Below are 20,328 nucleotides of genomic sequence, written 5' to 3' on the forward strand. Positions count from 1 at the left end.
TTCACACTTTTTTTAATGATCTGAGACAGACCAAAACAACAACCCATATTAGGCTCTAACTAAAATAGACCACAATAGTCTTGTTTTGTTCAATTATTCAAATAAAATACTTCACCTTATGATCTCAACGTCTCTGTTTATTTTCTCTTAACATTTCCACATTTAGCTAGTAGCCTATTTTTATTTTTATTTTTTTTGCATTTTTCGTCACATACACAACACAGTGTCATCTAGTGGCTTTCTTGAGTAACAGGCACAATCAACGTAGGCTAACGTATATCATTACTCGTCTGATACCATGAAGACACAAAGGAGCGATTTTTATTATTATACAAGCGAGCAGGGTATCGCTGTAAAATAATCTGATTCGGTCCTTCATTTCCAAGATCAATGGCCTGCAGCTTTGGCCCAGTCACAGCCACAGCGACGGCGATCACGTCACTAGTAGTAGGCCCATTCATAATTACACCCGCTGCGCTGTGAACTTGTGTCTCATTAGACAAATTCTCCATTCCTACCATCTCATTAGCTCCAGAGTCGTCTCCACACACGTTGTTGTTGGTCAAAGTCGTCTTTGTCAACAACGAATCTTTAAACCACTTTCTTATATCCATAGCTTTGCTGTACAAAACCGCCAAAATTTGATTCTGAGATCGCATGCAATGCGCAGCTGCGCAAAGGAATTACGTTTAAACAAAACTGTATGCTTAACTAAATGAATTGCATGATATATATATATATATATATATATATATATATATATATATATATATATATATATATATATATATATACTTACACACAACTGCATATTGTAATTTGAATAAATAAAACTACTAACACAAAAATAACATATTGAAAGGTCTGCTGCTGGAGACTTGCCATTGGCTGTTGTATTTGAATAATTAATGAGGTAGGTCTTTGCAAGGTTTGGGCGCTGTTTTGGGATGTTTTAACAGTCATTTATGAATATAATTATATTTCAAGTTACGTTCTGTGTAATAATGCGTTGAATAATGAATTTTCTGAATCATTTCTGAAGATAATGTGTTATGCATTTCTAGTGTTACCGTTGAAGAGATTACTGTTCCTGTGAGCTAAGTTCTGCTGAAATTGCTGAAATAATTATGATGGAAAGTGAAAATTATAACAATCACAGTCATAAAATATCGAATAATCGAACGTTTAATATGGCGTTTTAGTCTCAAAACTCGCGCACATAAAATCTAGGCGCGTGCACCGGATACGAGGGCAAAGAACAGCATTCGCGCCCAAAATGCCATCCTCGTGCGTGCGCTTGTCTGCACTGCACCCCGAGCACGCAGAAAGTATCTGCGCGATGTTTCTGAGCCCTCACGCGTGCACGGGGCTGTGACGTATGGGAAGCCAAACAAAAACAAACCAAGCTGACTTTGGAGGCGGGTGTGGCTGATGTCTCCGCTCTCCGCTCATTTGATTGGTCACTTTCAACACCGATCAGGTGCTGTCAAGAGAAGATGAGAGGTTGAGAGAAGAAAGAAGTCTGGTAGGACCAGCAGCTACCGCTAGAGGTATGTCAGCTTAGCATGAGGAAACATACGTTTGAACCTGAACGTGTAGGCTCGGCTGCGGGGACGCGCATTGCTGAAGGCAGGGAAAGGAGCGGGCAATGACGGACGGTCGTTCGAAGATTTCTGGTGACACATGTTTTCCTATGAGCCTTATTGTTGCCATAGCATCAACATCACCCTAGTAGACAAATGAATGGCGGAAATATGAACGTTTTATTGGTGTATTATACTTACAAGTAACTTAAACACCAAGAACCCAAACACATGACCTTACAAATAAAACCATCTTTAAAAAGAACAAGAACGTAAATTAAAAATAAAATAAAATCTAAAGAGAAGTTAACCAGGGCTTTAAATAAATGTCAAACAGTCTCCTAAACAAAAAGCAGTTTAGCTTTTCAATACAAAATCATCTCATCAGGAGACTTACATCTAATACAGGACTGAATCTGTGCATAAAAACAGAAACCTGACCATGAAAACACTAACAACACTTTTTTCTCTCTCCCACAATGCACTGGCAGCACAATAAGACACTCATATCTCAGTGCTGAAGCTGTTCCTGGATCAGCTCTGGTAGTAAAGCATCAAGTCATATCAATTAATCTCATCTCATCCTCAATCAGTGTTTTCTGTAATCTTAATAAAGCTTCTGTGAGCGCAAACACTAAACAACAGGAGTATCTGCTTACTTCATAGATGTCCAACACATCACTATGAGGAAGCAATATCTGTGGAAAAGTATTATATTTCATAACTGAGTGAGACCACTAAAGTTTTAGTCCAAAGTCTCTCTCTCCTTCCTGACCAATCACAGACTGTCCGAGCGTGACTGATTCAATCAAAAGACCCTGTCAAACTCTGATTGGCTGGTGGTGGCTGGGTTTCTGTTCTGATTGGCTGGCTGCTGGGGCATGTGACCTCTCCTGCGTGGCGGTGCCAGGTACTCAAACATGGAGGTGTTGTGCGTGGAGAGCATGTTTTTGAGGTCAGAGGGCATGGGGTCGGACCAGAAGAAGTCGTGGTTGAGAGCGTCATCGCTGTCGATTCTCTGAGCCGGATCCAGAACCAGCAGTTTGTCGATGAGATCCAGAGCGTACGGGTCTTTCACATACGCCTTGAGTCTGTCCTTCACCTTCCGCTTCTGACCTTTAGGAAGCTCCATCTTCTGATACAGTTCATACTTCTTATCCACACCGGGCCAACCCTGAGATAGCACAGAATACATGTTAAAAACATGCAAATAAATACATTAATTATCATGGATTCAAGTTTTGAATCTGTGAATCAAGGTGTGGAGGGAAACTATTAAGACATAAAATTAGAACTTGAGAAAGAGAAAATAAAACTAGCATTTGTGTGTCTCATGATGAAATGTGAAGCTATCTTGTCAAAACCAGGGGTCATATGTATAAAACATTTTTGGTCCTCTGAGTGCGCAATACAGCCATCCTACAACACTTAACTAGGTTAGGATACTTCTTCAGCTTTATTAATCAAGGAGCTGAGACCATCTGTAATACTTTTGGAGCTTTACGAATGAAACTTATTCCTCAAATTCTGTAATTATAAAATGTTACTCTAAGTGGCTTTCTACATCACAAACAGACACTTCAGACACATTTGAAACATGCTAATATCAGATAAAACAGTAATCGTTCTCACTTGACTATTTGTGATCTGATCGCGCACAACAAATGTTAATGGATCTCTAATGTTGTGTGTGTGTGTACTTGTACAACTATCTTTGTGAGGACCAGTTTGAGTTTTAGACCATTGGAGTGAGGACAAAGAGAGTAAAGTGAGGACATATTGGCCGGTCCTCACTTTCTGAGATCCCTTTAAAGGCCTGTTTGAGGATCAAGACTTGGTTTTAGGGATAAGATTATAATTAGGTTAAGGGTCGGTTCAGGGTAAGGGTTCGGGTTAGGCACTTAGTTGTGATGGGTAAGGTAAGGGTAAGCGGCTAGAGATTGCATTATGTCAATGAAAGTCCTCATAAAGATAGTACAAGAATGTGTGTGTGTGTTACCTCAGGAGTAATAGAGCCACACAGCTGGCTTATGAGTGTGAGCTGATGTTGTTCTGTGTTGCCCTGCATGATGGGGCTTCTGGTCCACATCTCCGCCATGATACACCCTCCACCCCACAGATCTATAGGAGGCCCGTAGTCTCTCTCCCCTGAACACACAAATACACAGAGTGAGAAACCATCAACTTAATACCCCACAAAAAAAATGGAAAACAATAAGCAGTTCAATTTTATTCAAAAACAGGACCAGTAGTCCTAAAAAATTTTTTTTAATTTAATTTCCTGTCACACTTGATAAACAGTGGAAAAGTTCACCCGTCGACTCTCTTTTTAATAATCTTTATTTGTTACATTAGCCTCTCTCTTCTTCGCATACATGCACGTTAATCTGTAAAAGTATGTGACAGAAATCGCATACTCACTTGAGTAGTATAGTATGAATGTGTGTAGTATGAAAGTAATCTGGACGTACTACATTCGCCATGTTGTCATTATCATGTGACCTACAGCGCCAGTTGCTTCATCTCCATTCATAAATCCTCTCCTGTGGCCTCATGGTATAGTAAAGTGTTTATCGTTTGCACACTTCAGAATCTCATCGATAGTAGTAGGTCATCCGGGTACTTTTTACCTATTATGAGTACTGTCAATTCAGACATTCTTCTTTTGTTACATACTCTTTTTCACCTACTATATAGAAGGGAAGTATGCGATTTCAGATGCAGCCTGAGAGAAAGTGCTTCAGCCGAGTGATATTGATTATTATGATTATACCTTTGTCAACAGTATCGGTTTTCCATTTACCACTGAGAAAAAGTGGAATACAAGAATGAATGAAAATGAATCTCAACAGGGCTTTACTTCACTCACCCAGCAGTAGTTCAGGCGGTCGGTACCACAGTGTGACGACCCGGTTTGTGTAGCGGTTCCCCTGACTGTTCTTGGCCAAACTAAACGCTCTGGCCAAACCAAAGTCAGCCAGCTTCAGAACGCCATCTCTGGTGATCAGAACATTGGCAGCCTTCATGTCTCTGTGGAGGATCTGACACAAATATACAAAACACTTCAGTCTGAGCCTGTAAACACGAAGACAACCCTGTGCCTGCTTCCTACAATATTAGGTTACATTTCCCTCAGATAATGTAAATTGCCACGTCTTACCTTGTTTCTGTGTATGTAGTAAAGTCCGTTCAGCAGCATCTGCATGACCTTCTTAATCTCAGCCAGGGTGAATTTAACATTAGCGTTGCTCAGCAGTCCAGCGAGGTCATGCTCACAGAAGTCAAACACCAGATAGATGCTGCCCTTATAGCGGTTAAACTGGGTGGCTGGAGAGAAAGAGGCAAGCAGAATAAACTCTGTTACCGGCATTATAATCCTTCAATCAATAGCTAGACATAATGGTCATTTAACTACCAAAAATTTTTTTAATTTAATTAGTCATAAGCCCTATTCGGACGGGACTAGTTTCACAGGGGGACGTTAGAGAAATTTCTGTTTCACAGATGTACTTTGAGATTTTAATCCTGTCCGAATCTGCCATGTCTGTCTTTTTCTCACACGACCTCAGTAAAAATTCCAGAGCAAATTACCTACTGTTTTTCGTCAAACTCGGCGGTCCTCAGAGAAATCTAATCCCGTCCGAATGCGAATGTCTGTGATTGCCGGATTTTTTTTTTTCCAAAACGCCTTTTCTTGTGTGTTTTGGTCAACGTGAACTACCGTACAATCTCTCGCTAATGCACTGGTATTCAAGTTTCTGCTTTTTGCGCACCGATAATGGATGTAGATGTGTTCGGTACACTGCGAAGAAATAAAAAAAATTAAATCAACAAGAAGAGCCAAATCACGTAAACTGTTAAGACTGGCTACTGTAATACCAGTTTCAGGTAAGATTACTTTTATTTCTGCACTTAATTACATAACGTGTAAATGATATAAGTTAAAACTTTTTATTCCAGTGGGTTTATTATAAGAACCCAGTTCTATAAAATCATGATGATAAATGTATGTTTAGTTTTTTATACTACAATTTTTATAAAATGTTTACGAAACACTAAATACGTCAAGACAACGTTTTACTTTATATTTCAAAGTGCTTAATTTCAAAATACATTTGATCAAATTTCATAAATTGTGTTCAATGGCAGTTTTCAAGTTATATTCCTGAAATGTACTTGTATATAGTTTGCAGCATGACAACTGCACAGACGCTCCTACCTCGGTAATAAACACGGAGATGTTAGTCCCGTCCGAATCCGTACATGAAATCACAGACGTAGGTTGATAAGAATTGTAACTCAAACGTCGTTCGGAAAAAACTAGTCCCGTCCGAATAGGGCTTTAGACTCCCACACTTTTTGATTCATTCATTTTAATTGTTTTTTCATGATTACTGCATTAAGGGCCGTTCACACTAAAGGACAACAACTATAACAATGAAGTTTTAATAATTGGTCTAATTCATTTAAAATAGAGACTTTCACACCACAACTATAATAATTACAAACGTCATCAGTCTGTCCACTGAGGGTCTTAATTAATCACACATTAAAATATTTCAGCAGAACAAAAAACATGTTATTAACTAAAAAATGACTTTTATTCATATCAATTTTACTCATTTAAATGATTTTTTCCAAGTCTGAAAATTCCTTGACATTTCCAGATTTTCTATGACTGTGGGAATGTATAGATTAGTATAGATTAGACACATTTACTTAAACACACACCTTTTGTTCTGCAGATCTCGATGAGATTCACCACGTTCTCGTGTTTCAGCAGCTGTAAGATCTTGATCTCCCTCAGAGCTGTGATGGGAAACTGAGAAGGAAGAAGCACAAACACGGACTCAGAACAAAACACAGGATGACAAGAGATGCTAAAGTGTGTGACATCTGCATAATCAACCGTACAACCGGAGCTGCATGTTCTCACCCCTTCTTTCTCATTCTCCATAAGTACTTTTTTCAAAGCCACCTTCTTCCCCGTCTGTCTGTGTTTGGCCTTGAACACCTCCCTACACAGAGAAAACACATCAGAGATCCACTAAACCTCACTGATAACCCAGCCAGCAAGCACATATAACAAGAGGTTTAATCACAACAGTCATTATATCAGCCATGTTTTTTTTCCTGACAGTAGATTACAGCAGGAATAAACATGAAGGTGATATATTTACTAACACAAGCATCAAACACTCACCCGAAAGTTCCCTGGCCGATCTTCGCCAGCTTCTCATATTTAGAGAATTCATCACAGAAGGGAAACTCGACTCCATCATAGTATTTAGACATGATGGCCGTCTCTCTGTCCGGCCTACACACACACAAGAGGAGCTCTCATTACATTCTGTCGTTCTTACATTGAGATAATCACAATTACAATACACTTACAGACGCATTTTGGCAGAACTCTGTTTTAATTAAGACAATATTTAGTCTTTTATGAAGCTGTTTTGGTTGTGTGGGTGATTTTTTATGTTGTTAAATTCGGGCCTGACCAACACAAAACCAGACCCACACACAGAAATGTCAGCTTTATAGTGTCGTTTAAAAGACTAAATATATTTAACCAGTACAAATGGGTGCTTGACATGTTCAAGATAAACAAAAGTGATGTTTTAATATTTTAAGTGACTGATAAGAGATAGAAATTTATTAAAATATTCGTACTTTTCCGCGCCGGCGGAGCTTCCGGTTTTGTCGCGCTGCATCCTTGCTGTTCCTCTGCGGATCCCAGGACGGACTCTCAAACCCGGCAAGAAAAACTCTACCGCCTCCTACCGTCCGGAAGTCTTGCGCAAAACTACTTTACAGTCAAATACATTTCAAAAACCTTTTCGAAACAGTAAGTTATTGTACCATATATTCATGTGTGCATGCATTATATCTTATTAGCTCAACTTGGAATTAAACAACGTACATATTTAGGTAAAATATGATTGAACAATAGACCAAAAACCTTAACATTGTTTTTATTCACTTTCCATCTGTGGCAAGATTTTTTTTAATAGCATCCTATGGCACTTTAAGACAAGAGTGGCATCTTTATTGATCAACATAGTTAGTCACATTTTTGATATAATTATCAAACTTTCACAGATAACAAAACCATCTTTTTTACCATCTAAAAAGAAAAAAGAAATGTTCCAAGATAGCAGTTTCTATTTAGACTAGTACACACCCTCCCATCTTAACTATAGTACATAAAATGCTACCAAAAATTACTTTAATATGTAGATTTTATGGAAAACAGTCCATTTTCATACACCGCCCGTCCTCTCATGTATACACACACACAAAACATTTAACTTATTTATTTACTATGAACAGATGTGGGCACCTCAGTGTTGAAATGCTTTGAATATCATTTCGCATCCACTTGAATGTATGAATGCAAACTTTCCCATAAATGTGTTAGAAATTACACATTGATATTACATTATTAGAGAACAGTGTTTTATATATGGCACAGTTCTTTCAGTGCAAAAAAAAACAAAAAAAAAACACAACCACTGATGGATAAGTAACCTGACTTTCTATTTCACAAATGGAAAGATCCGGTTAAAAAACATCAAAATTGAAATGCAAAACAAAGAAGCTTACACAGAAAGTTAACTGAATGCACATCGAATCAAAGTAAACATGAACAGCAAGTCGTTTTGAATGTATGTGCTCTTTACATAAACTGATGAATGCTCAAAGAACTGGTGCAATGCTCTTCTCAAGTCATGATGTAGAATGCATGGATTCTAGAACAAGCTTTCATGAGTTCATCCGGGCAGTAAATCTTCTCAGACTGAACTGTAGAGTGACAGGGTTTAGGCACTAGGTGGCGCACTTGCTGTGTTTGTCTGAATGTCTGATGCTCATAAGTCCATTATGAGTTTAAAGCAGGGTCCAAGTGTTTTAAAGCCCCTCCCACCAGGTGTAAGCTCCCTGTGATGAGGACGTGTATGTTCACGGCCTCTCGTAACGGTGCGGCTTTCGCGCTTATGCTCGGTTTAACGGGTATGACGCATCTGTTTGGGTCTGACAGAACCGAGTCTCTTCCCTGACTGATCCACTGCAGGGCGCTGAGGATGCAGGGGAACACCAGTGTGTCGCTGTGCCTTTCTGCCACTAAAGGCAAACCTGCCCCGATCAGAAGCTCCGCCTCTGGCTTCTTCTCCTGGCCATTCATAATGCGCCAGCTCTGCTGGTTGTCCAGGCAACGTGTGAGCATGTTCTCCACGGAAACGTTGAAGTTCTGTTGATCTGAAGGACAGAGTATGTTAGTAAAATACACTGAACTTTTCCACACTAGCACAAAAAATACTTTGTAAGGCAGCGTGCTAACTGACATAAAATCTCATAAGAGACTGATTTGAAATATTAATAGCCACTTACTTACAAGAAACAGCACATGAGAAACTAAAATTCACAAGTCTGATATTGACATGTTTTTCTATGGAAACTTGTTTCTGCCATAAAAAACAACAACAGGGTAATTACAACTTTTTATCTCACAATTCTGACTTTTCCTCAAAATCGTGAGATATAAACTCACAATTCTAACTTCTAGCAACTGCATGTTTATTGCAGACTTTATAACTCACAATTGCGCCTTTCTCACAATTCGTAAAAAAAAAAAAAAAAAAGTTAGAATTGCGAGATGTAAATTCACAAATGCGGGAAACAGTCAGAATTGTGACATAAGAAGTAGCAATTAGCTTGTTTTCATAACGGAATACAAAAAAGAAGTTTCCATACTTCACAGTGCTTAAATAAGCACAAATAAATATAAAATAATACAAAATAAATTTATATAAAGTTTATTATTATTTTATCAAATGTTTTTAGAATTTATTTTATATTAAATCATATATCATAATATTAATGTTATATTAACTTCAATATCATTTCAATGCATTATGGGATTGCCTGATTGTGCTGCACATTTTGGGCCTAAAGGCCATAATTCTGTTGCTCACTATTAATTAGCATTAGGAATGAAACAATCATGCCTAAGTAGACAGCGTACTTGAATTTAAAAGAGTGCTTAAGCTGCGGTGGTTAAAAACACACAAACACGGTTCGTTAAGCAGTCCTGATTAAAGTACCTAAATGGTCCAGCTGATCCAGCAATCACATTTATAGTTATCGCCTGTCTTTCTGATTGACTAGATCAGGGGTGTCCAATCCTGCTCCTGGAGGGCCACTGACTGTCCAGCAAAGTTTAGCTGCAACCCCAATTAAACTCCTGAACCAGCTAATCAAGGTCTTACTAGGCACACTACAAACTTCCAGGCAAGCTGGAGCGAAACACAGCAGGACAGTGGCCCTCCAGGACAGAGTTTGGACACCCCTGGACTAGATCTCTGGATCTCTTACCTGCATTACAGGTCGCTATGGCCTCTGTGATGTTCGGACAGAACACGGCAAAGTCGAAATGACAGGGCTAAAACATAGAGCATTTGAAAATGAGTCTGGGTTACTTCAGAAGAGTAACATGATTTAAGAGCATGAATTGATAACTCACTGTGAGCAGTTTGAGCATGGCAGCACAGTCTCTCTCTCCTGTAGCGTTGAACAGGAGAACCCTCACCACCGAACCCCTACAAACACACACAACATTAAACACCAGCACATTTACCAGATATCTGCAGATATGCAACGTTTAAGAACCACTGCAAGACCGTAAAGCCTGTTTTATGCTTCTGCGTCGAACTGCCGCCGTAGCTACGTCGTAGGCTGTGTGTAGCGCGCGTACCCTACGGCGTACCCTGACGTGCACCTCTCCAAAAATGTAACGCGTCAATTCTACGCGGACACAAGCGCTGTGATTGGTCTGCCAGAACCCCTCCCTCGGGGTTTCACACGCTCCCTAGGTACGCGTCAACGCGGACAACGACACAGAAGTATAAATTAAAACCAACACGTTGCCTACGGCGTATAGGCTCCGGCGTAGGTCCGACGCAGAAGTATAATGAGGCCTTAAGTCAGTGTTATTTCATTAATATACTATTATAGCTTTTACAATATATAATTTTTTTTAATATATTTCAGTTTTTATTCGGTTTCTGATACTCTATTTCAGTTAACGTTAATATAATTTTAATTAAAAAAAAATAGTTTAGTTAAAAAACACCACTGTAGGCTCTCTTTTGTACTATATGTTTAAAGATTTCAGTCTTGAAGCCATCAATCATAGAAGGTATAGTATAAAACAGAAATAAAAATAAAGAGCAAGGCCTTCTCACCCAGCATTTCTCTCGTGATGTGCTGCGATCTCAGTGAACCAGCGGACGCAGGCCTGCATGCTGCGTGTGGTATGAGCTCCGTCCAGGAAATACGTCACAGGGCCGTGTTTTAGCGTCTGATTACGCCCAGGCCACTCAGTCTCTGCAAGACCTGTCAAAACATCATATATTGTGTATTGACTTAGATGCATATTTGATTCAAGACCATTTAGTATTTTTCTATCATAGTGGTTAAATATCTGGTCTGAAAGCAGCAGATGTGACATTTTGAACAAAATCAGGCAAAAACTTTGGGAGTTCGAAACACTGACATTGTTTTCTCATGTTTAATACCGTAAAGCTGCTTGATTTTAAACAATCCATTGTACAAAGTGCTGTATTAATAAACGTGACTTGACTGGAGAGCCGAATCGCAGAGCTGGCGCAAACAAATCCGCATCTCTATGATCAGATGCTTTCTTTACTGCTCTTTTCTCAACATTGTACATTTTTGTTTATTTTGTTATTAAAAGTAAAGCATGCAGCTCATATTTACATATTCATCTCAATGCCAGTCTCAGCAGCGCACGGCATTGGGATGTTTGCTAATAGTATTTCACCGCTCAAGTATTTTTTTTAGCCCTAAGTGGAGAATGAAAAAGAACTTCAATGTGAGTATTTCGGGGTCTTGAGAAGCAGTTGCCTTGTAGACATCAAGACTGCTCAATAGGTTTTAGAACAAAGCTTTTAATAAGGCTGTATAGTATGTTTTTTACAGACCTTTGATCATTGCAGGACTAGGCTGGAACGCTGGAGCTGGACTCACACCGCTGAACTCCACTAGAGATGACGACGCAGGATCTGAGGAACAAACAGTTGATTAAAGACACTATAAAAGAGATGTGAGCTAATCCACAGGGTCAGAAACACACACCTGTGAGGATGTGTCTCTGCAGCCAGGTGTGTGAGAGCTGCAGAGCCAGAGAAGCGTTACTGCGCTGATGGTGACCGGCTAAACCCAACCTGAGCGAGCCCTCGCTCTCATACTCATCCAGATCAGGACACACTGACAACGAACACTGAGAGAGAAAAACAGAGAACAATGTCAGCAAATGAACTGCATTTTGAATTGTGTATCTGTAGCATCTTCATATTTCCTACCCCAATTTCTTCTGCTCTCTCTCGAAGCACCTTCATCGGCCCGTCAGGTTGTTTGACTGTGAACGCAGGAACCCCCGGCTGCAATGAACACACATTCATTGAATACCTTAAAACACACTCAGTTTTTACAGTCACAACTCACAAATATTCACCTTAAAAATCCCTCCTTTCTGCCAGGCAATTTTCTCAATGCTGTCTCCCAGTATGCTGGTGTGATCTATGCCCAAAGAGGAGATCCCACACACCCAGGGATGCCTGGGAAACACAAGAGGCATTTCAACAAATTAAATCTTTAAAGTGAAGCGTGTAATTTCTTATAAAAATTTAAAGTGCCCTTATTATGAAATTTAAAGGTTCCTCATTTTGTTTTGAAAGCTCCTACAATAGGTTTACATGGATACTAGGTAAAAAAAAAACTCATAATATGCATGTGCATTTTCTCAATTTCTGAAACGTTTTTGATAAAGGATTCAGTCTCTTTAAACCCCTTCTTTCAGATAGCCTACTCTGCTCTGATTGGTGAAGTCGGTATAAATATGTGTTTAATACTACAAAATATGCCCGATGTCACAGTTACTGCACTTGCCGCCCAGAACTAAAGAGAACATCCCAATCGAGTGAAGGGATTGCTGAAACTGAAATGGAAGCACACATCTTACCTAATTCAGACTAAAACACATCTATTTAGCCTCACATACTGAGTTTATTTGTAGTTCATACTGTTTTAATACCCTGTATTTTCTTTCTCATTTTTAGGAAAAGCACTTAATTACCATTGTTTATTTCTATACCAATACACTTGCAATGAAGCTAAAAATATAAACAACTACATCATTATGTTGATATCCTATATTTTTACAATAAAACTTATGACAAACATGTCTTCTAATATCCTCAGTTGTTGCGTATACCGAGCTGCATCGGACACATTTGTAAATTACTTTCCTTGAACCCATTGTGCGAGTTCACTTTAATACCGCGTGCTTTATATACATGTTGTTGCTGATTGGACTGCAGTTCTGACACACCCACCAAACAAGAGAAAACATATCTCAAACCCCTTTGCACACCGTTTTGAACTTGAACGTGCCCCTGTTGTGATTGGTCAACTCTGCTCTGATTGGTCAGACAGCCCTGTTTGTTTTTGATTGGTTTGCTCTGAGTCTGCTCTGATTGGTCAGGCGGCCCAGTCTGTTGTGATTGATCTACTTGCACCCATTATCATATCTAAATTTCAGCTCCGGAGGCTTAGAGGCTCAGAGCTTGATACACAGTGATATGAACAGTAACGATGGCATAATGTTTACCGTACTGATCCGAGTCCGAGTCCTCATGTTTTGGAAGAGTGTGCAAAGTGGATTTGCTTTGGCACCAGAAAACAGCTCCTTCTCCCATGTTGACAACATGAACCAAACTCTTCCAGGCCTCATCAGCTACAACTACAGCGTTTGAGGGCGATTCAAAGTAGATTGTTGTTCGCAAGCAGCCAATGAAGAACATAGGCTGGCATTATGCAAATTTGTTACAAACCTTCATTGGTTCGTTTCAGGCAGTGAGACCGAAATTACTGGCGACTCGTTTCAGGCCGTTTAGAATCGGTTCTTTCTCTTAGGAGACAATCACTTTATTTGTTGTGCACTTGATTGGTGATGATTGGTTTGATATGGCTACTGAGGATACACTAAACCAGTAAAGAATGCAGATCAATGATTGGTCGATTTGAGAGGAATGTGTCACGCTTAAACTATGAAGCCAGACGAATGAAGATGAAATGGCTGAAACTAGGCTAACGCGGCACAAAGAGATAATTAGACACGCTACACTGAAGCAGATGGGAGGGAGAATAGAAATCAGAGCTCTGGTACCTAATAATATTGGTGCAGTCATAAGCTCCACCAATCCCCACCTCGAGGACAGCCAAATCAACCTGAGCAAGAGAGGGAGAAATAGAGAATTTAGCTCAATTAATAACCAGCATCTATAATAAAAGGACAAGTGTCATGATCTATAAGACAATTTATTCAACTTTAACACTGATGATAAAAGAGTGCTAAAAACTATCACTATCAAATGCTTGAGCTGAATATACGTGGGCTCCATTACATGCTCAATCGTTATAATAAAACGAATCAGGTAATACTGATCAGTGATGTTACGCACCTTCTCCTGAAGAAAGACGTGGAAGGCCAAAATGGTGAGAAAGCGAAAATAAGCAGGCATGCTGCCGCCATTGGCATCCTGAAAGGTCAAACACAAACTCTTATGACACAAAAGTCTTTTAGATATCACTCATATTATTGCTGTGCTTTGTCACGCATGTAAGACACATGGATGTGAATGTTTAAAGACGCATTTTAGGTTCAAGTGTCTAAACAAACGGCACTGTTTCCTTCCTCACATGACTGACATGCTGTTGTGATTATGCAGTTACGTGACCAGACGCCTCACATTTACACTTAACACAATTAACATGGTACAGACACAAACCCAGAGGAGCAGTCAGCAGGAAACACGCAATCCTTTCATAGGAATTAGCATTAGCAGAAGTAGAGAAAGCAACCAGATCATTGCATAAAGCTACTACTTAGTACTACTAACGCATATGTTAATCTTCTTCCAAGGGAAAAAGCTCAGACATTTGCACATTTTCACTCAAAGGAATTTAAAGGTTTTTTTTGTGTGTAATTTCTTGCACCAAAAGTGTTCATAACACTATTTTGCATGGCCATTTCCTATCCTCTCTCTGAGACAGAACCAGACAGGCTCTTTTTTGTAACTGTACAAATTTATGCAAATATTATCTTCAACTATCAGCATATTTCACACTGTCATCATATGTTAATGTGTTCAGGATTGTGTCATAACCACATGGTGATTTATGACTTTTTACCATTAGTTTTCACAAATGCTCTGGTGTATAAAAATAATAAACTGTCCAACTAAGAAGGAGTTTGAGTTGTGAAAGTCTACATTGCATATTGACTTTTATTTCAAAAGGGAGGGGGGGGGGAGAAAAATAACATCCGGCTCACCTTTGTCTCTTCCAGTCGCCCGTACACCTGCCAGAAATATTTGGTGAAAAGCTCTTTTCCTATTGGCTGCCCGTTGATTCTGATTCGCTCTCTCACTTCCACCAAATGAGGTGAACTAAAAATGAAGACATCATATAAAACATCAAACTGACATAAGATAATGCAGTAAATGTGATGACTTTACTACAGTGTTTGTTTATGCCCTATAAAACCCACTGATGTCTCACTGTGAACAATGGTTGGTCAGTGACTATGTAAATCATTAAGCTTGAGATAAAGTTCAACTAAACAAAACTTAGGACTGATCGATTACATCATTTACAAGGTAATACTGACGCAACACATAGCTTTACCGTTTACTCTGAGAGCTGGTTTATTTAAGTGGAAAGATCAAGCAAAGTTCAGCATGAATGTATGTGCACTGCATGCATGAATGAACAGTAGAGTTACACAACACTTACTCTGGTTTAAAAACCCTACCACTCCCACAATCACAGAAGGACTATACACACACCTCATCTCCAAACACTGCATTATTTCGACTGGTTATAATACCTGTAGAATCCAGTGCGGAAGCCATAGTTCCTCAAAATCTGTTCTGTAAAGGCACACGTTGAACCCTGAAAGAAAATAAAGAATAATAATCAGCATTTCAAGTCAAGTCATCTTCATTTATATAGTGCTTTTAACAATGTAGATTGTTTCAAAGCAGCTTTACAGAGATAAACGTATAATTTAAGGTAACAGAGATTGAGATTTCACTGAACTTTTGTAACTTCATTCAGTGATTAAAGGGATAGTTCACCCAAAAATGAAAATTACCCCATGATTTACTCACCCTCAAGCCATCCTAGGTGTTTATGACATGCTTCTTTCAGACGAATACAATCGGAGTTATATTATAAAAATGTCCTGGCTCTTCCAAGCTTCATAATGGCAGTGAATGGCTGTTTGTCTTTGGAAGTCCATCAAAGCGCATCTATTCATGATTAAAGTGCTCCACGCGTCTCCGGGGGTTAATAAAGGCCTTCTGAAGTGAAGCGATGCGTTCGTGTAAGAAAAATATTAATATTTAAAACTTCGACTAAAATAACTAGCTTCCGGCAGACGGCCGTACGCATCGATTTACGCCAAAAGAGTGACACTTGAACTTGACGCACAACGTAATGACACCTAGGATGGCTTGAGAGCGAGTAAATCATGGGCTAATTTCCATTTTTGGGTGAACTATCCCTTTAAATCATTCATGAACTGGCTTACCTTTCCTTTTGTTCCAGTTACGTGTATAATATTGAGACGATCAAGTTCTTCTACCTGAGGACACACAGAGCACATCAGTTTGGTTATTTATACAAATAATTTGTAACTAAAATACTGAATTGAACATGTTTCAACAAGTGAATCGTAGGAAGATCTTGGTTTCACGATGCAAAGCAGAGTTGAGTTGATTTTAGCTGCTGATGTGCCGTCAGTTAGGCATATATTTACTATTTATAATGCCTTTATTGTTTTTATTTTAAATGACATGCATAATATGAAGCTGTTTTTGCACGGTGATATCAAACTTATCAATCATTTATGTAGCGTTTCTTTTGTTTTGTGTCTGTTAAGTTGCAAATAAAGAGACAATAATTAAACAAAATTAAGCACCTTTCATTTATAAAGCACTGTTTTATCCACAAATAGGCTTTACCACATTATTTAACATACAAAAAATATACAAAAGACAATGCAATGTAATTATAGAAATGTAATGTACGCATAGGCTATACACTGAAAATTAACAAATATTTATATACAATATCAACTTAACTCACTCAAAAAATATTTGAAAACCAAATTTGCATATTATGTACTCACCAAGATTTTAAAATAGAAATGTTATTCGGCTAAGGAGGAATGGTTATTTGCCAAGACTGATACAAAAAAGGCCAAATAACAGCTGATTTATTAGCATAAATAGTGATCAATCATCTGTGATAATAGAGTTATCGTGATATAAAACCACTCCTACTGTGATAAAAGGATTTTGGTCATACCGTCATGAGTAAGTTTCGTGTCGTGTAGCGGTGTTCGATACCTTGAGTCCTGCCCGCTGGAGAAAGCCTCTCATGGCCTGCAGCTGGAGCTGAGGATGACCTCTCTCTCTCTTCACCTGCTCCAGAGCGCTGGCGTTGGTCTGGAGTGTGTTGAGGGTGCACACCGCATCCTGAAAGACATTCATGACGCTACAGCTGGATCTCAAAGACTTCATGCCATCTCAACACCTCAAACCCCAACCAATGGAGCAAAACACCAGGGCTCCAGAACATGTCATGTTTACATCAAATCCAGATTTATGACTCGCATTACATGTGCTGGAAGTAAATTCAGAGGATAGCTAGATATCCATGTGGAGCTTTTTAGTCTCTACAAACTGAGGCTTTACTGTTGCTTTGATAGACACACTGAACTTCTGAACTCTTTCATAATACGGTTTTAGTCAATGTTTAGCCAGATCTGGTGTATGTACTACAATCATATTACAACTGACTAATGAAAACTAAATATGTAAAGCTGCTAAATGTTTTGGTTGGTTGGTAAAATTGATCAGATGAATCATACAAGCAACTGGCACATATATAATGTAAGATGAGGTGAATCTAGTCCTGACACCATAACAAATATAAGGGAAATCTCAGACAAAAGTCAAATAAAAAAGTTTATTTGTAATTTTCTAATCGACTACTAGTGTGTCTAATACACACTTGGTGTCTGAAAAAGATAATTATATATATCAGGCCATACAATTGCTGGCCACTTCTTGTCATCCACAATCCAAAGATCGTCATGTATTGCGTAGGGATCAGGTGTCGTGCCGAATTTCGACCCCTGCCGAATTATTACCCCCCTAGTATTGGTAGGTTTAGGATTAGTTGTGGGGGAGGGGTTAGGATTAGGCAATCAGGTACTGACTTCAACGAGGGGGGTAATAATTCGGCAGGGGGTCGAAATTCGGCACAACACCGGCAAGATCTCACCACTGCTGAGAGTACGTTTTTTAATATAATCGCCACGGTCGGAGGTACTAATGGCTTCCCACATAATCCATCGTCAAATCTTTGATTTACAGTAAAGTAACGTTATATGTGTAATGAAATGTTGCAGGTCGTAAAGTAACGTAAACAAGGTTAACTTATATAAAAGCAAATTCGGGCTAAAATAGATGCTGCACTGCTAACATTGGCTATTACATTACTAACTTAGTCTTACATGATAATTCATACATGCATCACAGTATGTCCGGATTTTGATTCGTAAACAGTTGGACGTTTTACATAATGTTATATTAATATGAGACAAACAAACAGATCCAAATCTGAAATTGCAGTCAACAAGAAATTACAAACAATGCAAAATCTACGTTAATTACAATGTTCTTTTACAGAACTCGGCATAACTAGCTAGCGGTTTTCTGCCTCCTGGATGCGCGCGCATCCGGTATTGTTTGTATACAAGAAACCCGTGTATATACACATACATACACAAAACAATGATTTTTTTACCTTGTTTTTTTTAATATTTCTCGTTATTTCTAACATTTGTCCACCTTATTTAACAAGTAACATTACTGCACTGTGGTATATATTCCAAACGTTAACAATTATGCTAATAAAGCTTTGTTGACACTGACTAATAATATGTTTAACTGCCATCTAATTCTTTAATAGATATAAATAACACATCTAGCACAATTATAAATGAAATAAGATCTTTTTTTCTTCACACAAATGCTTTTAATCCTCAGTTATGGCTGCCAGCACACTTCGCACATGGCCTGAACACAAGTATGCAAAACTTATGGCAAGCTGTTTTGACAGTTATTGCTTAACTTAACCCTTAGCCTAACTTGTATCTAACTTTACTTGTATTCTTCTATTATTGTTACTAGTACTTTTTAGTTACAAGTGATTACTCCAATCCAATGTAATTATTAATTACATATTAATACCAACTCTCTGTCATCCAAATAGTGACAAGTTTCTATTATTTGTAACTGGTAACAATGTATACTAGTTCGTAACCGAGTTGTAACTACTAGTAAAGTCACTAGAAGTGAGCAGTATATCATAAATAAGCGTTAATAGCATTATACATACATACATAAAACATAATAACAATAGATTGTCATTTATTATGGATAACGTTAAATGTTGTACGGCTTGCCGTAAGACCTCAATGGAGTCAGTGAGTCACTCACTCTCACCGCGCACAAAAATTGCCGCTCTTTGATTTCAAAAACTTATCGGCTGATGTAACAACTGACACGGATGAATCATCATCATCCGCGTGCGCTGGATTTAAATAATATTTTGTTATCTAAACAAACACTTTCAGCCCATATGTCCGAAAAAAAGTCCACAAACTTACCATTTATTGTATTGTTTCACATAAATACGCTTAACATTTAGACAAGGGAATTCAAAAGCTTTACCTGATAGTCCATTCTTCGGAACCGCGGAGCCGCTTTTGTGCTGGAGAATCTCAGTGACAGTTCGGCCGTGTAGACTCCGGTCCACGCGCGTAAACGCTCTAGCGCGCGGAACAGGCGCATCGTGGTGACCCGTACAGTGCAGGAAGCAGCACCAAATTTGGGGAGTTTTCCTGTCAATATGGACCTCCGCGTCATCCCACGCCTCCTTTCTGCTCACCATACAGACTTCACTACTGTTTATTGTTATTGCCAGCGCGAATGACAACAATCTGGTGCTTTCGGATAAATAGAGAAGAAGTAAATGATGATTTGTGATTCGAGGAAGGCGGTTTTACAAAGTCAAAAGGCTGCAAAAGCGGACAGTTGAATCAGCATAACATTTCCAGTTCACTGGCGATTAAAACCACAGCAGACATCCTGTTTTAACCAGGTTGTGTGTTCATAATCTCAGAGAAACATGTCGCGCTGCACAGCTGCATGTTAAAAAAAACTGGATTTCTCTAGTTTGCCATGCAGTGCTGCTGAAACACTGCTCACGTGTCAGCTGTCTTCTAGAGCAGAAGGGCTAGTGCACACATCGTACTGCGCATGCGTATTATCGCCTACAACACTGCACCGCCGCCTACTGGGCATGACCGTTTCATTACACGTTTTAAATTGAATTAAAATTAATTAATATATATATATATATATTTTGGTACATAGAAAGTTAATCACATTATCATTTAGTTAATTGAATATTCACAATCAGAAAGCAAAGTGTAAAACCAGGGTTCTCAATTGTAGGCCAACTTCTGGACTGGAGATCAGTGTTCCTGCAGAATCTTTTCTGAATCAAAGTCTAATTCGGTATTCGG

General features: G+C 38.8%; 2 protein-coding genes across 2 annotated transcripts; both read right to left on the minus strand.

Moving 5' to 3' along the window:
- Positions 1 to 1,744: 1,744 nt before the first annotated feature.
- LOC311276730 (cyclin-dependent kinase 9) lies at positions 1,745 to 7,384 on the minus strand. Its single transcript, XM_084386599.1, has 8 exons — positions 7,257 to 7,384; positions 6,787 to 6,900; positions 6,520 to 6,601; positions 6,315 to 6,405; positions 4,744 to 4,910; positions 4,453 to 4,624; positions 3,583 to 3,731; positions 1,745 to 2,757 (listed from the first exon to the last, which is right to left on the minus strand). Exons 1-8 carry the CDS (start codon positions 7,295 to 7,297, stop codon positions 2,392 to 2,394), a joined length of 1,182 nt encoding a protein of 393 aa, XP_084242725.1. The 5' UTR covers positions 7,298 to 7,384; the 3' UTR covers positions 1,745 to 2,391.
- Positions 7,385 to 7,542: 158 nt separating this feature from the next.
- Positions 7,543 to 20,088, minus strand: LOC311277041 (folylpolyglutamate synthase, mitochondrial-like). Its single transcript, XM_084387155.1, has 15 exons — positions 19,472 to 20,088; positions 17,078 to 17,206; positions 16,258 to 16,311; positions 15,553 to 15,617; positions 14,998 to 15,112; positions 14,126 to 14,203; positions 13,831 to 13,892; positions 12,118 to 12,220; positions 11,966 to 12,043; positions 11,739 to 11,883; positions 11,585 to 11,665; positions 10,826 to 10,976; positions 10,105 to 10,180; positions 9,957 to 10,023; positions 7,543 to 8,840 (listed from the first exon to the last, which is right to left on the minus strand). The coding sequence occupies exons 1-15, from the start codon at positions 19,664 to 19,666 to the stop codon at positions 8,464 to 8,466; spliced, it is 1,776 nt and encodes a 591-aa protein (XP_084243281.1). The 5' UTR covers positions 19,667 to 20,088; the 3' UTR covers positions 7,543 to 8,463.
- Positions 20,089 to 20,328: the final 240 nt, after the last annotated feature.

This window comes from Rutilus rutilus (genome assembly GCF_951802725.1).
Source record: "Rutilus rutilus genome assembly, chromosome: 18".
NCBI lineage: Eukaryota > Metazoa > Chordata > Actinopteri > Cypriniformes > Leuciscidae > Rutilus > Rutilus rutilus.

Coding starts and splice junctions, on each gene's coding strand:
- LOC311276730 (XM_084386599.1), bottom strand. CDS start 7,297: ATGCAGCGCGACAAAACCGGAAGCTCCGCCGGCGCGGAAAA. Junction 3,732..4,452: donor ACCGCCTGAACTACTGCTGG/GTGAGTGAAGTA, acceptor TTGTGTGTTCAG/GGGAGAGAGACTACGGGCCT. Junction 2,758..3,582: donor GTGGCTCTATTACTCCTGAG/GTAACACACACA, acceptor GTGCTATCTCAG/GGTTGGCCCGGTGTGGATAA.
- LOC311277041 (XM_084387155.1), bottom strand. CDS start 19,666: ATGACGCGGAGGTCCATATTGACAGGAAAACTCCCCAAATTTGGTGCT. Junction 16,312..17,077: donor TCCAGCGGGCAGGACTCAAG/GTATCGAACACC, acceptor GTGTGTCCTCAG/GTAGAAGAACTTGATCGTCT. Junction 13,893..14,125: donor ACGTCTTTCTTCAGGAGAAG/GTGCGTAACATC, acceptor TCTCTTGCTCAG/GTTGATTTGGCTGTCCTCGA.